This window comes from Lepidochelys kempii, chromosome 1, assembly GCF_965140285.1.
Source record: "Lepidochelys kempii isolate rLepKem1 chromosome 1, rLepKem1.hap1, whole genome shotgun sequence".
Taxonomy (NCBI): domain Eukaryota; kingdom Metazoa; phylum Chordata; order Testudines; family Cheloniidae; genus Lepidochelys; species Lepidochelys kempii.
The window spans coordinates 325,244,067-325,258,562 of NC_136380.1; the positions used below are offsets into that span (position 1 = coordinate 325,244,067).

General features: G+C 35.8%; 2 protein-coding genes across 4 annotated transcripts in view; one reads left to right on the forward strand and one right to left on the reverse strand.

The window, feature by feature from the left end:
- COG5 (component of oligomeric golgi complex 5) overlaps positions 1-14,496 on the forward strand; it is a 307,484-nt gene that overhangs the window by 52,049 nt on the left and 240,939 nt on the right. The gene's annotated exons all lie outside the window — the stretch shown is intronic.
- Positions 4,153-10,261, reverse strand: GPR22 (G protein-coupled receptor 22). Its single transcript, XM_073328469.1, has 3 exons — positions 9,853-10,261; positions 7,734-8,817; positions 4,153-5,758 (listed from the first exon to the last, which is right to left on the reverse strand). Exon 3 carries the CDS (start codon positions 5,732-5,734, stop codon positions 4,433-4,435), a length of 1,302 nt encoding a protein of 433 aa, XP_073184570.1. The 5' UTR covers positions 5,735-5,758; positions 7,734-8,817; positions 9,853-10,261; the 3' UTR covers positions 4,153-4,432.

Sequence of the window (14,496 nt, forward strand, 5' to 3'; positions counted from 1 at the left end):
TGGTGGAAAGGACTGACCATCTAGAACTAAGAGCAGTCAAAATGGTGCTACAAAGGTTCCAGCCCAGGCTAGAGGGGAGGCACGTTCGGATTCAGTCAGACAATATGACCATGGTTGCATATGTGAACAACCAAGAGGAAAAAGAAGCCCAGCGCTACACATCTAAGTGATGGAAACCATGCACTGGATAGCACATGCTCATCTATCCCTCAAGGCAGCACCTACGATCTTGCTCTGACTGATCAAGATGAACAACCGAGTGTTGCTGTCATCAGGAAGGCTTTTGAGCTAATTGTCCAGTTGTTCGGCTTGCCCTCAACCAATCTATTCATGAACCACTTGAATGTGGAGAGACCACAGTACTTCATCAGGGAGGTGGACCCCGGATCCAAGGGGACAGATGCACTATCACACTGATGGCCTCAGGGCCTCCTCTGTGCATTTACAATCTTCCTATCATTAGGAAAGGTAGTCCAGAAAATAAAACGAACAGGTGACAATAGTATTGGTAACCCCACATTGGCCAAGGAAAGCCTGGTTTTTGGACCTAACTGAGCTGAAATAGGACCTCCAGTATCGCTCCCAAAGAGACAGGACATCCTCTTACAAGGTCCTCTTCTTCATCTGGATTGGAACCAGCTGCATTTAACAGCCTGGCTATTGAAAGGGAAGTGCTAGTGTTGCTGGGTCTGTCCTCCAAAGTCATCAGAATACATTTTAGAAGAGTATTGACCTTGAATGCATAGTCCTCTATCTGGCCCAAGTTCTGTGCTGGTGCCAGGAACACGAAGCAAATAGCCATAATTCCTTGATTTCTACAATCTTGAAATTTCTCCAGGAAGGCTTGGACAGAGGTCCCCAGCCTAGTACCGTTGCACGTCCGGTGTCTGCCCTTTTGTATCATGATGGTCACAGGATCCATGGGCTCTCTGGCAGAGTAACCCCACCCACCCCATCCCACGTAGCCTGATTCCTTAGAGCAGTCTGATTAGCCAAACCAGCAATCAGGCCTCTCTTTCCAAAGTGGGACCTGCCATTTGTACTGAGAGCCCTGATGAACCACCTCTTTGAACCATTCACATCAGTGTATTGCTTTCTGATGGCCATCACATCTGCCAGGTGAGTTTTGGAATTGTCAGTGCTTTCTATGCAGGAGCTTTTCTGTGTGTTTCATGAGGACAGGGTGGTGCTCAGAACTCTAGAATTGTCTATCCTGGAGGTGAACTCTTTCCTCCATGTTTCCCCAGAGGTGGGTCTCCCTTCTTTCTGTCCCAGGCCACCAAGGAGAAGTGGCATGATTTAGAAGTTAGAAGGGCCTGAAAATTTTAATTCAGATGTACAGAGTCCACTCGGAGATCGCGTGCCCTGTTGGTATCCTTCCTCCGGAAATGCCAAGGACCCAGGTGTTACTAGGTGAATTAGACTATGTATTGAAGAAGCATACAAGACACTGGGGATTCCGGTTCCTTAAGGCATCAGGACATGCTCAACGTGATCCCTGGTGACTTCATGGGCAGAAAGAACTAATGCATCCATAGTAGAAACATGTAAGGCAACCACTTACTCAAGCACTACAAGGTAGATTTTCCTGTCCTCTGCAGAGGGGTCTTATTGCAGGAAGTTAGTGCGGGCCGTGATTGGGGAATGGTTTTTGCCCTTTGAACAAGTGTTATAAATGAGAAGGTATACTGTTTTCCTTTTCTTCCCACCTTCTCTATAACCTTCCCTACATCTGTTCATTGCTCTCTACTTCCTAGAACTTCAAGAACTGTGGAAGATGCTGGGCTGTAGAACGGAAATTTTTTTTACTGATAATTTCTTTATGCATCTTCCACAATTGTACCCAACTAGCTCAAGAGCCAAAAGGTCAGATGCTGAGTGGGATCTTTACCTTGTGACTTTTGTTGTTGTTAAAATACACATTACGTCTTTATTTAAAAATAACTTATTTGAGTGTAAGAAACTATGTTGTGATATTAACATTTTAATAGTGTCCCCTTCCCTCCCTTTCATATATTTGAGTGTACATGTAGATGAAGCAGGAGTGGAAAGATATAATATTCTGAAAAAAGAAGGAACATTGTGACTTTAAAATGATAGTTTTCTTCCAGAAGATTAAAAAGAGGCATTTTGAAATATTTGTACAACTTTCTGTGGCTCTATAGGTGTACATAAAATCTGAGCTATTGCATTTGTTTTTGGATAAGAGCTAGAATTTTACTCGTCATTCTAGGTGACAGATAAGTAATGACTTTGGATGAAACTTGGCCTTTAGGTGGGTGCAGCCCAGTACAGTGAGTGGCAGCGTGCTGGCTTTTATATCAAAGCTGCTCAAATATTATTCAATCAAATGTGAAAAGTTCATGTAAAGAACCTCCCTAGATAAAGTTCTATCCATTGTAAGTGGTTGATCTCTAAGGAGCAAGAGGATGGATGTCTGTCTCCATGCTGGTTCTTGGGCTGACTGCATCAGGGCTTTGCTAAAAGAAGTTATGCGCTCTCAACGCAAGTATGATAGGATACGAATTAGAGAGAAAATAGCTTTGGATTTCTTTAAAGCCAGATTTTTAGTGATTTTTATATTACTCTTTGCATTTGAATACATCCAGGTATATGTTAGTTTTAGGTAAAAGAAAATACACAATATTACAAGAGAGAAAATCTCTCATGTTGAGGGGATTCTGCCTTTTATGCATGGAACTTGCATTAACACATTATTAGGAGTTATTCTTATGTTAATGGGAGAAATTCACACACATTCATAGGTGATTCTACTACAATAAAAGTAAAATAGATTTTTCTTTTCCTTAATACATTTGAAGTTAACTGCTGAAAATTATGACACATTATCAAATCAAGGGGATGTGTATGGACGCTATTCCTTCCAAAAACCTAGCTTCAAAGCTTGGGATAGCAAATAGCCTTCAACTATACTAATCTGGTTAGCATGATACTTAACTTTTGCATTTGGTGCCAGATATGATGAAATCTTCTATCAGTTTCTTGGTTCTTAAATGTGGATGTTAGTTGAAGAGATGATTGAAGATGATGGAGAAAAGGGAGGGAGAAGAAATGGAACTGTACAAGTGCATAATGACAGTAAAAGTAGATCCAGGAATATTACCACAGTTGTAGGGCAGCTGTCTTTGATAGATGTGTGGCAAGGTGACTGTGTGATCAGGACTGGACAGCGCTGGGTGCTAGAGACAGGATACTAGAAAAGTTAGGGAAGAGAAAGAAGTATGCTATCCTGCTTAATTGACAGGTTTCAGAGTAACAGCCGTGTTAGTCTGTATTCGCAAAAAGAAAAGGAGGACTTGTGGCACCTTAGAGACTAACCAATTTATTAGAGCATAAGCTTTCGTGAGCTACAGCTCACTTCTTCAGATGCATATGCATCTGAAGAAGTGAGCTGTAGCTCACGAAAGCTTATGCTCTAATAAATTGGTTAGTCTCTAAGGTGCCACAAGTCCTCCTTTTCTTTCTGCTTAATTGAGACATTTAACTGTATATGTAGCGACTCCTCACATTTTGGAGGGCCAGCTAATAAATCACATCAATCTTTAGAGCTAATATACTAACAAATTCTGTATAAACTGTTTTTGATTTATTTATTGGGCAACCTTGGAACACAGGATTTCCCCCATTTCTCTGCATTTTACTTCCACTTTTCTCCAGGGCCCTGAATTAATCTTCCTTCCTTCAGTGGAAGGAGAGGTGGGAGTGGGATTATTAAAAAATGTGTGGATTATTATATGGAAACAAAGAAAAACAAATTTTATATACATAAGAACTTTTTTGCATTAAAAATTATTCTTCCGTTTCTGAACTAACTTGAACTTTGAAATATTGCTTCCACTGCCAAAATTGAATAGTTTTGGTCCTTGTTAATTGAGGGATGTGCTTCAATTGTACACACAGAGCCATTAAAGGCTAGATGAATAGGTCATCTGAACATGGAGTCAAAATCTCCAGATTTCAGTGTCACAAAGCTGCAGATTATTTCTGAAGAACAGAGTCCACAGATCAGAATTAAAATATTATATCATACAAGTTGTTAAGATCACATGTTGTTGGAAAATGAAGTATTTCTGGAGTGGAAGGCTTATTTAAAAATATTTTTATATTTACAGAGAATCAGGCATACAAATGTTTGTTTTTAAAAGTGTACACTGCTTTAAGGCTATTTATTTTTTAGAAAATATGACTTACATTAATATCTTTTGACAAATATACACGATATTACTCAAACTGCCATGCAACATGTATATTAAGTAATGAAGAAATTGAATATACAAGGCCTAATCTATATTATATATTGAAAATGTACAGTCTAGCCAATATTTTAAAAAGTTTCCCTTATTTGGCAGTATTTTCTACAGTTTGTTCATATATTTCCTCTTGGATGATTTGGTGAATACTTTACTGAAATCTAGTCAGTGACAACCTGAGGTACTAAACATTTCTGCCTTACTTCATTGTCTTCAAAATTAATCTGTTTGTTCCTTTTAGGTTCCATCCATGAGTTATGTATTACAGCATTATTCGGCATGGGATCTGCTTCCACTATTGAAACGACTCGTTTTTTCATTTTACTTTTCAGGACCTTCTGAAATTTTTGCCTAGTGAATGCATAAAGTAGAGGGTGAAATATGGTTGTTCCGTATGCCATAACGAGAAAACATAATCTCAGCTTTACCAAAAGGTCACTTGGGCCCAGACATAAAATTGTAGTGTTTAAAACAGAAATGGGTGTCCAGCAGAGAAGAAACGTTGAAATAATCAACAGGGACATTCTGAAGACTCTCTTTTGTCTTTCCCGTCTTTCACGATGTCGTTTTACAGCTCGCCGTAGGGCAATTATTACTGAAACTGAAGTCCTTACGCCAAAGACTACATTTCTCCCGCCACTGCTTTGTGAAACATCAGTAGTCTCGTGTTGTGTAGTCAAAGAAATAGTCTTTTTCTTTCTGGCTTTTTTCTTTTGCCCTGTTGTAAATCTTGTACCTATTCGAATATTAAGAGCCTGGAGTATTTTGGTGTATGTAATTAGCATTACTATAACAGTGAAGAAAAAAATTGGAATCTGTACTAGGAGATGATAGTACATTCCCAGTTCAGTGTGGTATTCATTTACACTGACACACAAAAGAGTCTTATTTTCCCAAGTACTTTCGCTTTGAAGACTGAAAAAATTGACTTCAATAAAGGGAATCAGGAAGGATAAAAGAGAGACAATCCATATTGATGTCATTAACATCACAGCCCTTCCCAATGTCAGAATTCGATTTGCAGGTTTTACAGAGATATCATATCGGTCTAAAGTGATAGCAAAAACGTTGATTGCAGTTGAAACACTTGCAAAAGAAACACAAGCCTCATGGAAACAGCAAATTAGAGCACTGTTACTCTCCAGTGAAAGCAGAAGGATAACTATAGTTAGAGGAATACATCCCACACAAATTATTACATCAAGTACGTGAAGGTTCATTGTAATAATGTTACTGACAGAATTGATTAAGTTGGATTTCATGCAGTAAAGTACCAACACGGTGAGGTTGCTGCCAAGTCCCAACACAATTTCTAACATCAGAAATCCAGTGAGAGAAACTTGAAAGCTTAATGGATATGACAGTGCTCGGTACATATTGGTGTTGATGTCATCAATGGCATCTTGAACTGTAATGTTAGATTCAGACTGCATGTTGACTTCCGGAATGGGAGAGAAGCACATTCTTTTGTTGCAGTTGTTTTTGTCCTAAAAGATGAGAGAAAATAGTTTTGTATTTAATTCTGACACTTTTAAAATCACTTTAGATAAATACAGAAAAACAGGTATTTCATTCTATCAAAATCTAATCAATTATATATTTAGATTTGTGCATGATTTGGGCTCAGGAATCTGAGGATCTAGCAAAACACCAACTTTTAAAATAAAATTTGATTGTAAAAAACCCCCCAAAAAACTTGTTAAAAGCCTTTGTTTACAGAGACAAGGCTTTGTTTATGATATGGCTCTTACAAAGGACACGTGGTAGAACAAGCTATATTGGTACATTGTGTTTTATCATGTCTAGGGCCATTTTAAAAAAATGTCCACATTTATTTAAAACTTAGCATATATAAAGTAATGTTAAAAAACCTTTTTAGGAAAAACAAGGTCAGAAAAATGGAGGGGAGTTGCTTGTAAACCACTGAAATATCACTTAATAGATCTTCTCTTCTATAGGTTTGTTTACCTCCTTCTTTTGAAAACTTTTTGTAAAAATGTGATTGACAGAAGATTTGCAATTCCAGAGTTCATTGAAATTTTATAAAACTTTAAAATGTTTATACATTAAATTTTCTTTCAGAATTTTGTTTGTACATATATTATCTCTGTGTGTGTGTGCGCGCGTGCATATGTATATTTATATGTGCATGTATATTTTCATTATAAGTCAACTGTAAAATTATAGATGAATGTTTAAGTGTAATGAAGTAGATTTTCAAAGCATTGCATTTCCATATGCTGATATTTATATTTCCTGAAGTAAATATTTAAACTTTAACTATTAGCCACACTGGTGAAATACTCTCCCTTTGATTTATGGACTTGTGTGTATCAGGAATATTTAGTAGCATATTTATATTTGTAATCTAATTAGATGATGGAATTAAGGCGACGGAGACAACAGGATTGTTTGTATTATGTTTGTTTTTTACATCATGAAATGAAAGTGTATCTCTGCTTTGAGGCAAGAAGGCTCAGTGATGTAGCATTAATCACTGCTGTGTGATTTTTTTATCTTATGGCCACACCTTCTGTTGCTTGCAAATGCTAATAAATTGAAATTTAGTGTCTGCTTAAGAGGCTTGCCACTGTACCATTTTTTCTTAACCAGCATATAAAATTAATAAATAAAATAAACTAAGGAAGGAAAGATTTTTTTTCTCTTGGTGTGGTGGTACTTGAAATTTTGAGCACTTTTAAAATGAAAATATATTTGGTATAAGGATTAATTTAAATGGAGAGCATTGTTCTTCTCTAACTACAGTAAGTGGAAGGCACTAAAGAGAATAAAAATGAGTGGCTTTTTTAATGCAAGTATGAATTATGTACACTCTAGATGTAATATGCAAATACATTTATCTACAATTCTGAGAAGCCACAATAGTTCAGTACTGTTAATTGCAAACTTTTTATAATGAAGGTTCTTTGTATGCGTCAAGAGTTACTTTACATGCCTTTCTAAAAACAAAAAATTTGAATGAGCCTCAGGTGTGCAATGAAACAAGAAATATTCCAAAAGCTTTGTTCAACTTTCACTTTATGCAACCTGAAGACAGTTTATATATAGCTTCAAGACAGTATTATTTCCTCTGTGTATGTGGTCTTATTTAGCTATGGACATATTATGGAAACAATTCCAAATGTGTTACTTGATAAATTGAATCCGCTTGAACTGGTAAAAGCCAGAAGATTAGAGTCATTTTTACTAAAACAAGCGATGGTCTTAACTGTAAGAATAAGCTATCTGAAATCTTGTGAAAATGGAAAATTTTAAGTGTGCCAGATTTTACTAACAAACAGATTAAGCATCGGGTCTTTGTCACATCAGATACATTTGCAGTTAAATAAAAGCAGAAATGTCGAGATAGGAAGATAATTAACAAAATACATCTCAAGAACAGTGCTCTGTTCCACCGGAAAAGGTCAAACAGAGGTTGGGTGCATGCAGCTTCTGACCTACCTGTTTTCTGTTGCCTCAAGGGCCTTTCAGCTCACTGTAGCAGCTTGTCATAAATTGATACATGGTGTCACTGACAGAATTTTGACATGCATTTCACCTGGCAGCTGAGTTGTAGCTGTGCTCTATTTCATCCCTTGCAGAATGTTTCCTTTCTTTTTCTTTTTCTTTTTTTTTTTTTTGGTTCCAACACTTCAGCAGCAAGATTTTGTGATTGAACAAAAGGACTTAATTTCCTGAAATATTTCTACAGACCAGTGCATTATTGGTTGGTTGGTCTGCTTTTTAAAGCCACCAGTAAAAACAAAACTTCTTTTAAGTGACATTAAATTATTTCCCCCTTTGTATCTCATGGCAGTATATTTTTATTTTCTAGGATAAATGAAAATAAAAACAGACACATCCAATTTCTGGCTTCAAAAATATATTTAGGCATCCTTTAGTTACAATTGCACGTTTGGTTTTATAATATTTCTCATTACTTTAGAGTGATGGCTTTGTCACATAAGTTGTTTTACATTGTAAAATCCAGTTCATGTGCTCTGATGAAAACCATGGACTGCTTAATCTGGTTTATTTTCATTAAAGGAGAATACATAACAGGTCATAAAATTCAGAGAAAAAATATCCATTCGTCATTATGACAAATAAGTGACTTAATATGTAGTGTAGAAAAAGCTTGATTAAAGCCTTGTTTAGCTTGCTGATGAAGTATGCACAGTCTCCTTTTGGGAATTCATGTTTCATTGTTTCTTCGTGAATCAGTAGTTTCCATAAATCTGGTTTTAAATTATAAATCCCTTCTTAAGATAGGCTCACCGTTTTGTTTTAGGAATAAACCATTATATTAATCTTCTTTTCATGAAAATATGAGCAGATGTGCTAATCTTCTATGTATATTGTTGAAGTGTTAAACACTTACATAGAAATAGAACCTGTTCCATGTTTTTATTCTAATTCCTTCATTTCTTAAGACTATATATTATAAGTACATCCTGCGGCTCGTAGATCAGACAGCTAGAAAGATGTCCAGTCAATTGCATTCTTCATATTGTCAGTAGTAAAACTGAATTAGATGCTGCATGCCCTTGTGAGAAAAAGAAGAAAAAAAGGTTAAAAATAGGGCTTCTAATAATAATTTTTCAGTTAAGTTATTCAGGAATATATTTATATGGTATCATTTGATTAAAATTATGCAGTATGTGTAAATCAAAATGGATCTCTAAAGTTGACTCCTATAGAAGATATATAAAATCAGTGAGAATATTTTCACTATTTCCTAATAAAATCTTTCCCTCTCTTTCATCTTATTAAAATTAAATATATTGGACGGGTTACATATTTTGCAAATATTAAATGTGGAGTTAAAAGCCAAGAATTGAAATAAAAATTACTGGGCAAAAAGATAGTATCTACAAATGTAGCTAGAAAATATGATTTTTACAGGTCTTGTGAGCAACTAGCTTACACATACTATGTGTCCTCTTCTGTTCATATGACTAATTTAACTGAGCCTCAGTTGCTTCATGGGGAATACATTTGTTTAATTTGCACATGTCCTTGAATTTATTGCTTTGAATATAAAATATTATGCAAATTTTTACAAGTATATTTCCATTGGGTGAAGTATGTAGATTATTTAAATGTTTTTAGGGTCACACAAAAGGTAGTTACAAAAACTAACATTTTTTTCCCCATGAATAAGTCAGAGATTAGTCATGTAAATCAACCTTCAAAAAGCAATAAGTATACCAGAAAATGCAGAGTATCTATGATCCTTCAAGGAGTACTTGAGTACATTCATAACATATGTGACTCAATATTTGGAAATGCTGTTGAGAAAAATCTTCTGACTGCATTAAGGATTTTTAGCAGTACTGTTATAGCTTAAGCTGCACTGTTTTTACGTTGTATGAACAAAACAGTTCTTAATATTCCACAGTGTATCTTTAGAAAATAACATTTTTCAACAATTGTACTTTAATGAAAAAAATTAGTATTGTCAAGCAAGAAATACAAGATAAAAGCTCTCAATTTAAGTTGAACCTGGCATCTTTTCCCCTTCAAATATGTTTGTTAAACACTGCTTTTGCTGAATATCATAATAAGGAACATATCTTACCTCTACTAAGGATTTGATCAGTTCTCGATGCAGATGAAGCAGTTCCAGTTTTGAGGGATTCATGTTGTTCACTTGTTAGCAGAGTACAGGGGAAAGAGGGTCATAAGCATTTCTTCAAAAAATGACCTCAATGAAAATTTGTGCCTGTGCTGTGCCATTGTTTCAGCATACTGCTAATGTATACATGTAGTGCTGCTTTAGAGGCTGCTGCAGTCTCCCACTCATCCTATTGTAGAATCAATAAGCATCTGAACATACATAATGAAAGTAATTTAACATACTGAAGGCTTCTGGTCTCCAGAGACAGCATTTAGATTCAGCCTTTCTAAAAAGGAACAGCAATACTTCTTAGAGAGGAAAGCTTACTATGGACAGCTTTTGCAGAATGACAGCCTACCTTGTCGCTTCTCTTCACTGCAGAGAGATGCAGTGCATTCACTAATTTTGATTGGTCAGTGATGTTTGGCTTAAACTGTGCTTCATATATATGGGAGTGATTTTTTTTTTCTGTTTTATATAAGGATTCTTTTGTAAAAAGGCTAAATTTATAAATGAATTGTGCATAATTTTGGAATATATTAGGCATATATGTTTTATTTTTACCATTTCTCTTTACTTTTGTTGATTGTACGATGCATACCACATGACAAAACACTGGTGGAAAATTAGATGAAATGTATACTACTTTAAAAGCCTCTAGCAATTTATGTTTGAATATGTCTTGTTATATATCCTGTCTCTGAGGTTCTTTGTTCTGAGAGTACCTCTGATACAAAACGGCTGCATCTTTTCTGTGAACCATACTCAACCAGTATGTTTATATGCAGGTCAGCATTTAGGTCTTTATATCTGATTAAATTATATTCAGGATAAGTAGACACCACATACATATCATGATTATCTGAATTAGAATGCTCATAGAATATTCATATTGTTTATTAAGAGGGGGTAAAAATCCAATTTAGTTCATAATCTAAAGAGTGATTTTTCCAGATTCCATTACCATGCTCAGTGCATGCACAGTTATGCAGTTTGACAACATAAATTAAATTTAGGGAAGTACTAACCTGTTTCAAAATGTTTGACTAATTTTTTCTAAATGCACCATATGTTTTGTCAGTGTATATTTTGTTTCTTGCATTCCATACTCTTTCTACCTCTGTTCCTGAGCCCTTGACCTTCTGGGATTTTGTTTTATGTAGTCTTCACTTTTTAAATATTTAGATTTATAATTTATTTTTCTGTTCTATTCTGTTAGTATAGACAGTGTTGCTAACATCCATACAATGAGGAGAATAACCTCGTTCCTTGTCTTCATAAATTAGGACTAATGCTAAAATTAATTTAGGATGTGAATTAAATATATGCAGCCCAAAATAATATTCAGTGGATATTGTCTTGTGATAAAAGAGATAATTTAGGAATTTTTTACTCTAAAATGATGTATTGCTATTAATGTTCCACATCAAAATGTTTTTGAATGATTCTGAATGTCTATAGATGTAATTCTTGAAAAAGTTGAAAAATTATCAAATGTTAAAATATAGCTATTGCGTATCAGATTTAGCCGTTTAGCAATTTTAATTGTATTTATTTTTGTAAAATTACCGTACCATTGTTGTGTACATATATAAAAATACATTTGTGTAATTCAGATGTTTGCATTTAATTTTGTTTCAGATTAGCATCAGTGGTATTGATTTATTTTGATACATTGTAGGCTGATGCAATTTTCTAATTTTCAAGTGGTCACATCTATGGCACTTTAGGTAACTTGAACTTTTCCACCTTTTCCTCTGGGCAAGATCATTCAGAAAATACTGAGGTGGACAAAGATCACAGTGGGAGCCAGAGATTCTGCACGGCATCTTCTGTGACTTTGCCCCAGCTCCTTCTGACTTCTCTGGGCCTTGTTGACCATGAGAGTCTGATCACAAGTTCCGGCAGCATTGTTCTTGAACAGTTGCATATGACAGAACAGATTCTTGGAGCAGGTGAATTATATACAAAATATGTGCAAGAGATGTACTTGCTCCACTTACAGTAGAGTTCAGGGTGTGTTGGGGACCTGTTGTTCAGTTGAATAGATGAATTCCCGTAAATACTCCAATTTCAGCTCTCTTCCAGGAGAGGCTGGATAAAGATGTAAGATGTTGAGGGGATGGAGGAGTTTTAGCTATAGGAATGGGGGGGGGGAGAGATGGATTTTAGATGTTATGGAGACAGAAACATCAGGATTTTGATGTAGCCTGGATGTGTGAGGCAAGGGAGGAGGAGGAGGAGTCCAACATGACCTCCAGGTTACGGCCTGAGTGATGGAGGATGGTGGTGGTGGTGACAAAGCTTTGGAGTAGTAGAGAGAGGTTGGGAGGGAAGATAAGGAGTTCAGCTTTGATCACATTAAGCTTAAATTAGGGCTGTCGATTAATCGCAGTTAACTCACACAATTAACTCAAATTATTCATGATTTAAAAAATTAATCAGAGTAAGAAGAACAGGAGTACTTGTGGCACCTTAGACTAACAAATTTATTAGAGCATAAGCTTTCGTGGGCTACAGCCCACTTCACTGTTGAACACTAAATACCAATTGAAATTTATTAAGTATTTTTGGATGTTTTTCTACATTTTCAGTTATATTGATTTCAAATACAACACACAGTACAAAGTGTACACTACTCACTTTAGATTATTTTTATTACAAATATTTGCACTGTAAAAATGATAAACAAAATAAATAGTATTTTTCAGTTCACCTCATACTGGTACTGTAGTGCAGTCTCTTTATCGTGAAAGTGCAACTTACAAATGTCTATCTTTTGTTACATAACTGCACTCAAAAACAAAACAATGCAAAACTTTAGAATCTACAAGTCCACTCAGTCCTACTTCTTGTTTAGCCAGTCTCTAGGACAGACAAGTTTGTTTACATTTATGGGAGATAATGCTGCCTAATTCTTATTTACAGTGTTGCCTGAAAGTGAGAACAGGCGTTAACAAGGGGCTTTTGTAGCAGGCATTCCAAGGTATTTACATGCCAGATATGGTAAACATTCAGAAGCCCTTTCGTGCTTCATCATTCCGGAGGACATGCTTCCATGCTGATGACGCTCGTTAAAAAAATAATGCATTAATTATATTTGTGACTGAACTCCTTGGGGGAGAATTGTATGTCTCTGGCTCTGTTTTACCTGCATTCTGCCATATATTCGTGTTATAGTATTCTCTAGTGATGACTCATCACATGTTCATTTCAAGAACACTTTCACTGCAGATTTGACAAAATGCAACGAAGGTACCAATACTAGATTTCTAAAAATAGCTACAATACTAGACTCAAGGTTTAAGAATCTGAAGAGTTCCAAAATTTGAGAGGGACGAGGTGTTGAGCATGCTTTCAGAAGCCTTAAAAGAGTAACATTCCGATGCGGAAACTACCGTACCCAAACCACCAAAAAAGAAAATCAACCTTCTGCTGGTGGCACCTGACTCAGAGGATGAAAATGAACATGCATCGGTTCACAGTGCTTTGGATTGTTATCAAGCAGAACCTGTTATCAGCATGGATACATGTCTTCTGGAATGGTGGTTGAAGCATGAAGGGACATATGAATCTTTAGCGCATCTGGCATGTAAATATCTTGTGACGTGGGCTACAGCCATGCCATGAAAACATCTGTTCTCACTCTCAGGTGACATTTTGAACAAGACGCAGGCAGCATTATCTCGTGCAAATGTAAACAAACTTGTTTGTCTGCGTGGTTGGCTGAACAAGAAATAGGACTGAGTGGACTTGTAGGCTCTAAAGTTTTACATTGTTTTATTTTTGAATGCAGTTATTTTTTGTACATAATTCTACATTTGTAAGTTCAACTTTCATGATAGAGATTGCACTACAGTACTTGAAAAATACTGTTTCTTTTGTTTTTTATAGTGCAACTATTTTTAATCAGAAATAAATATAAAGTGAGAACTGTACACTTGGTATTCTGTGTTGTAATTAAAATCAATATATTTTAAAATTTAGAAAACATCAAAAAATGTTTAACAGTGCGATTAATTGCGATTCATTTTTTAATCGCTTGACAACCCTAATTAAAATTTTCTGTAGAGAGATCTGGGAGGAGAAGTGGTATTGTATGAAGAGAAGTCAGGCGGGCATGTGTGGATGGAGAGATTTACAAGCTATTAATTTAGAAATGGTAGCTGAAATTGTGTGAGTGAATGACACCACCCCTGAAAAGTGTAGAGCAGAAAAAGGAGGGGGCAAAAAAAAAGCACCTTTACTTTCTCTGCTAGTCATTGTTATAGATGGAGTTGGCAGAGCTGGATATAGATAAGGTTGCCTAACGTTTTCCATTATAAGAACCTGTTTTCAGTTGCTGATAGCTTTGCCAAAGGATAGGTTTTTGGGGCAAAATTTCCTATGCTGGATGTCTACCTTAGGCATAGTTTTTTTGGAAATTTTTTCAGCTAAAATGGCTCAGCCATTTGTAAGAATGAGATTAGAGAAAAATAAATTGATTTGTCTTGTTAAAAAAAAACCTTTAAACTGTTTCGCGAAGTTCTCATACCTCCCTGCTGGGGAAAAAGGGCTTGACATTTGGCACTGTGTGGGGAGGAGAGAGTGGCTGTGCTGGTGTCA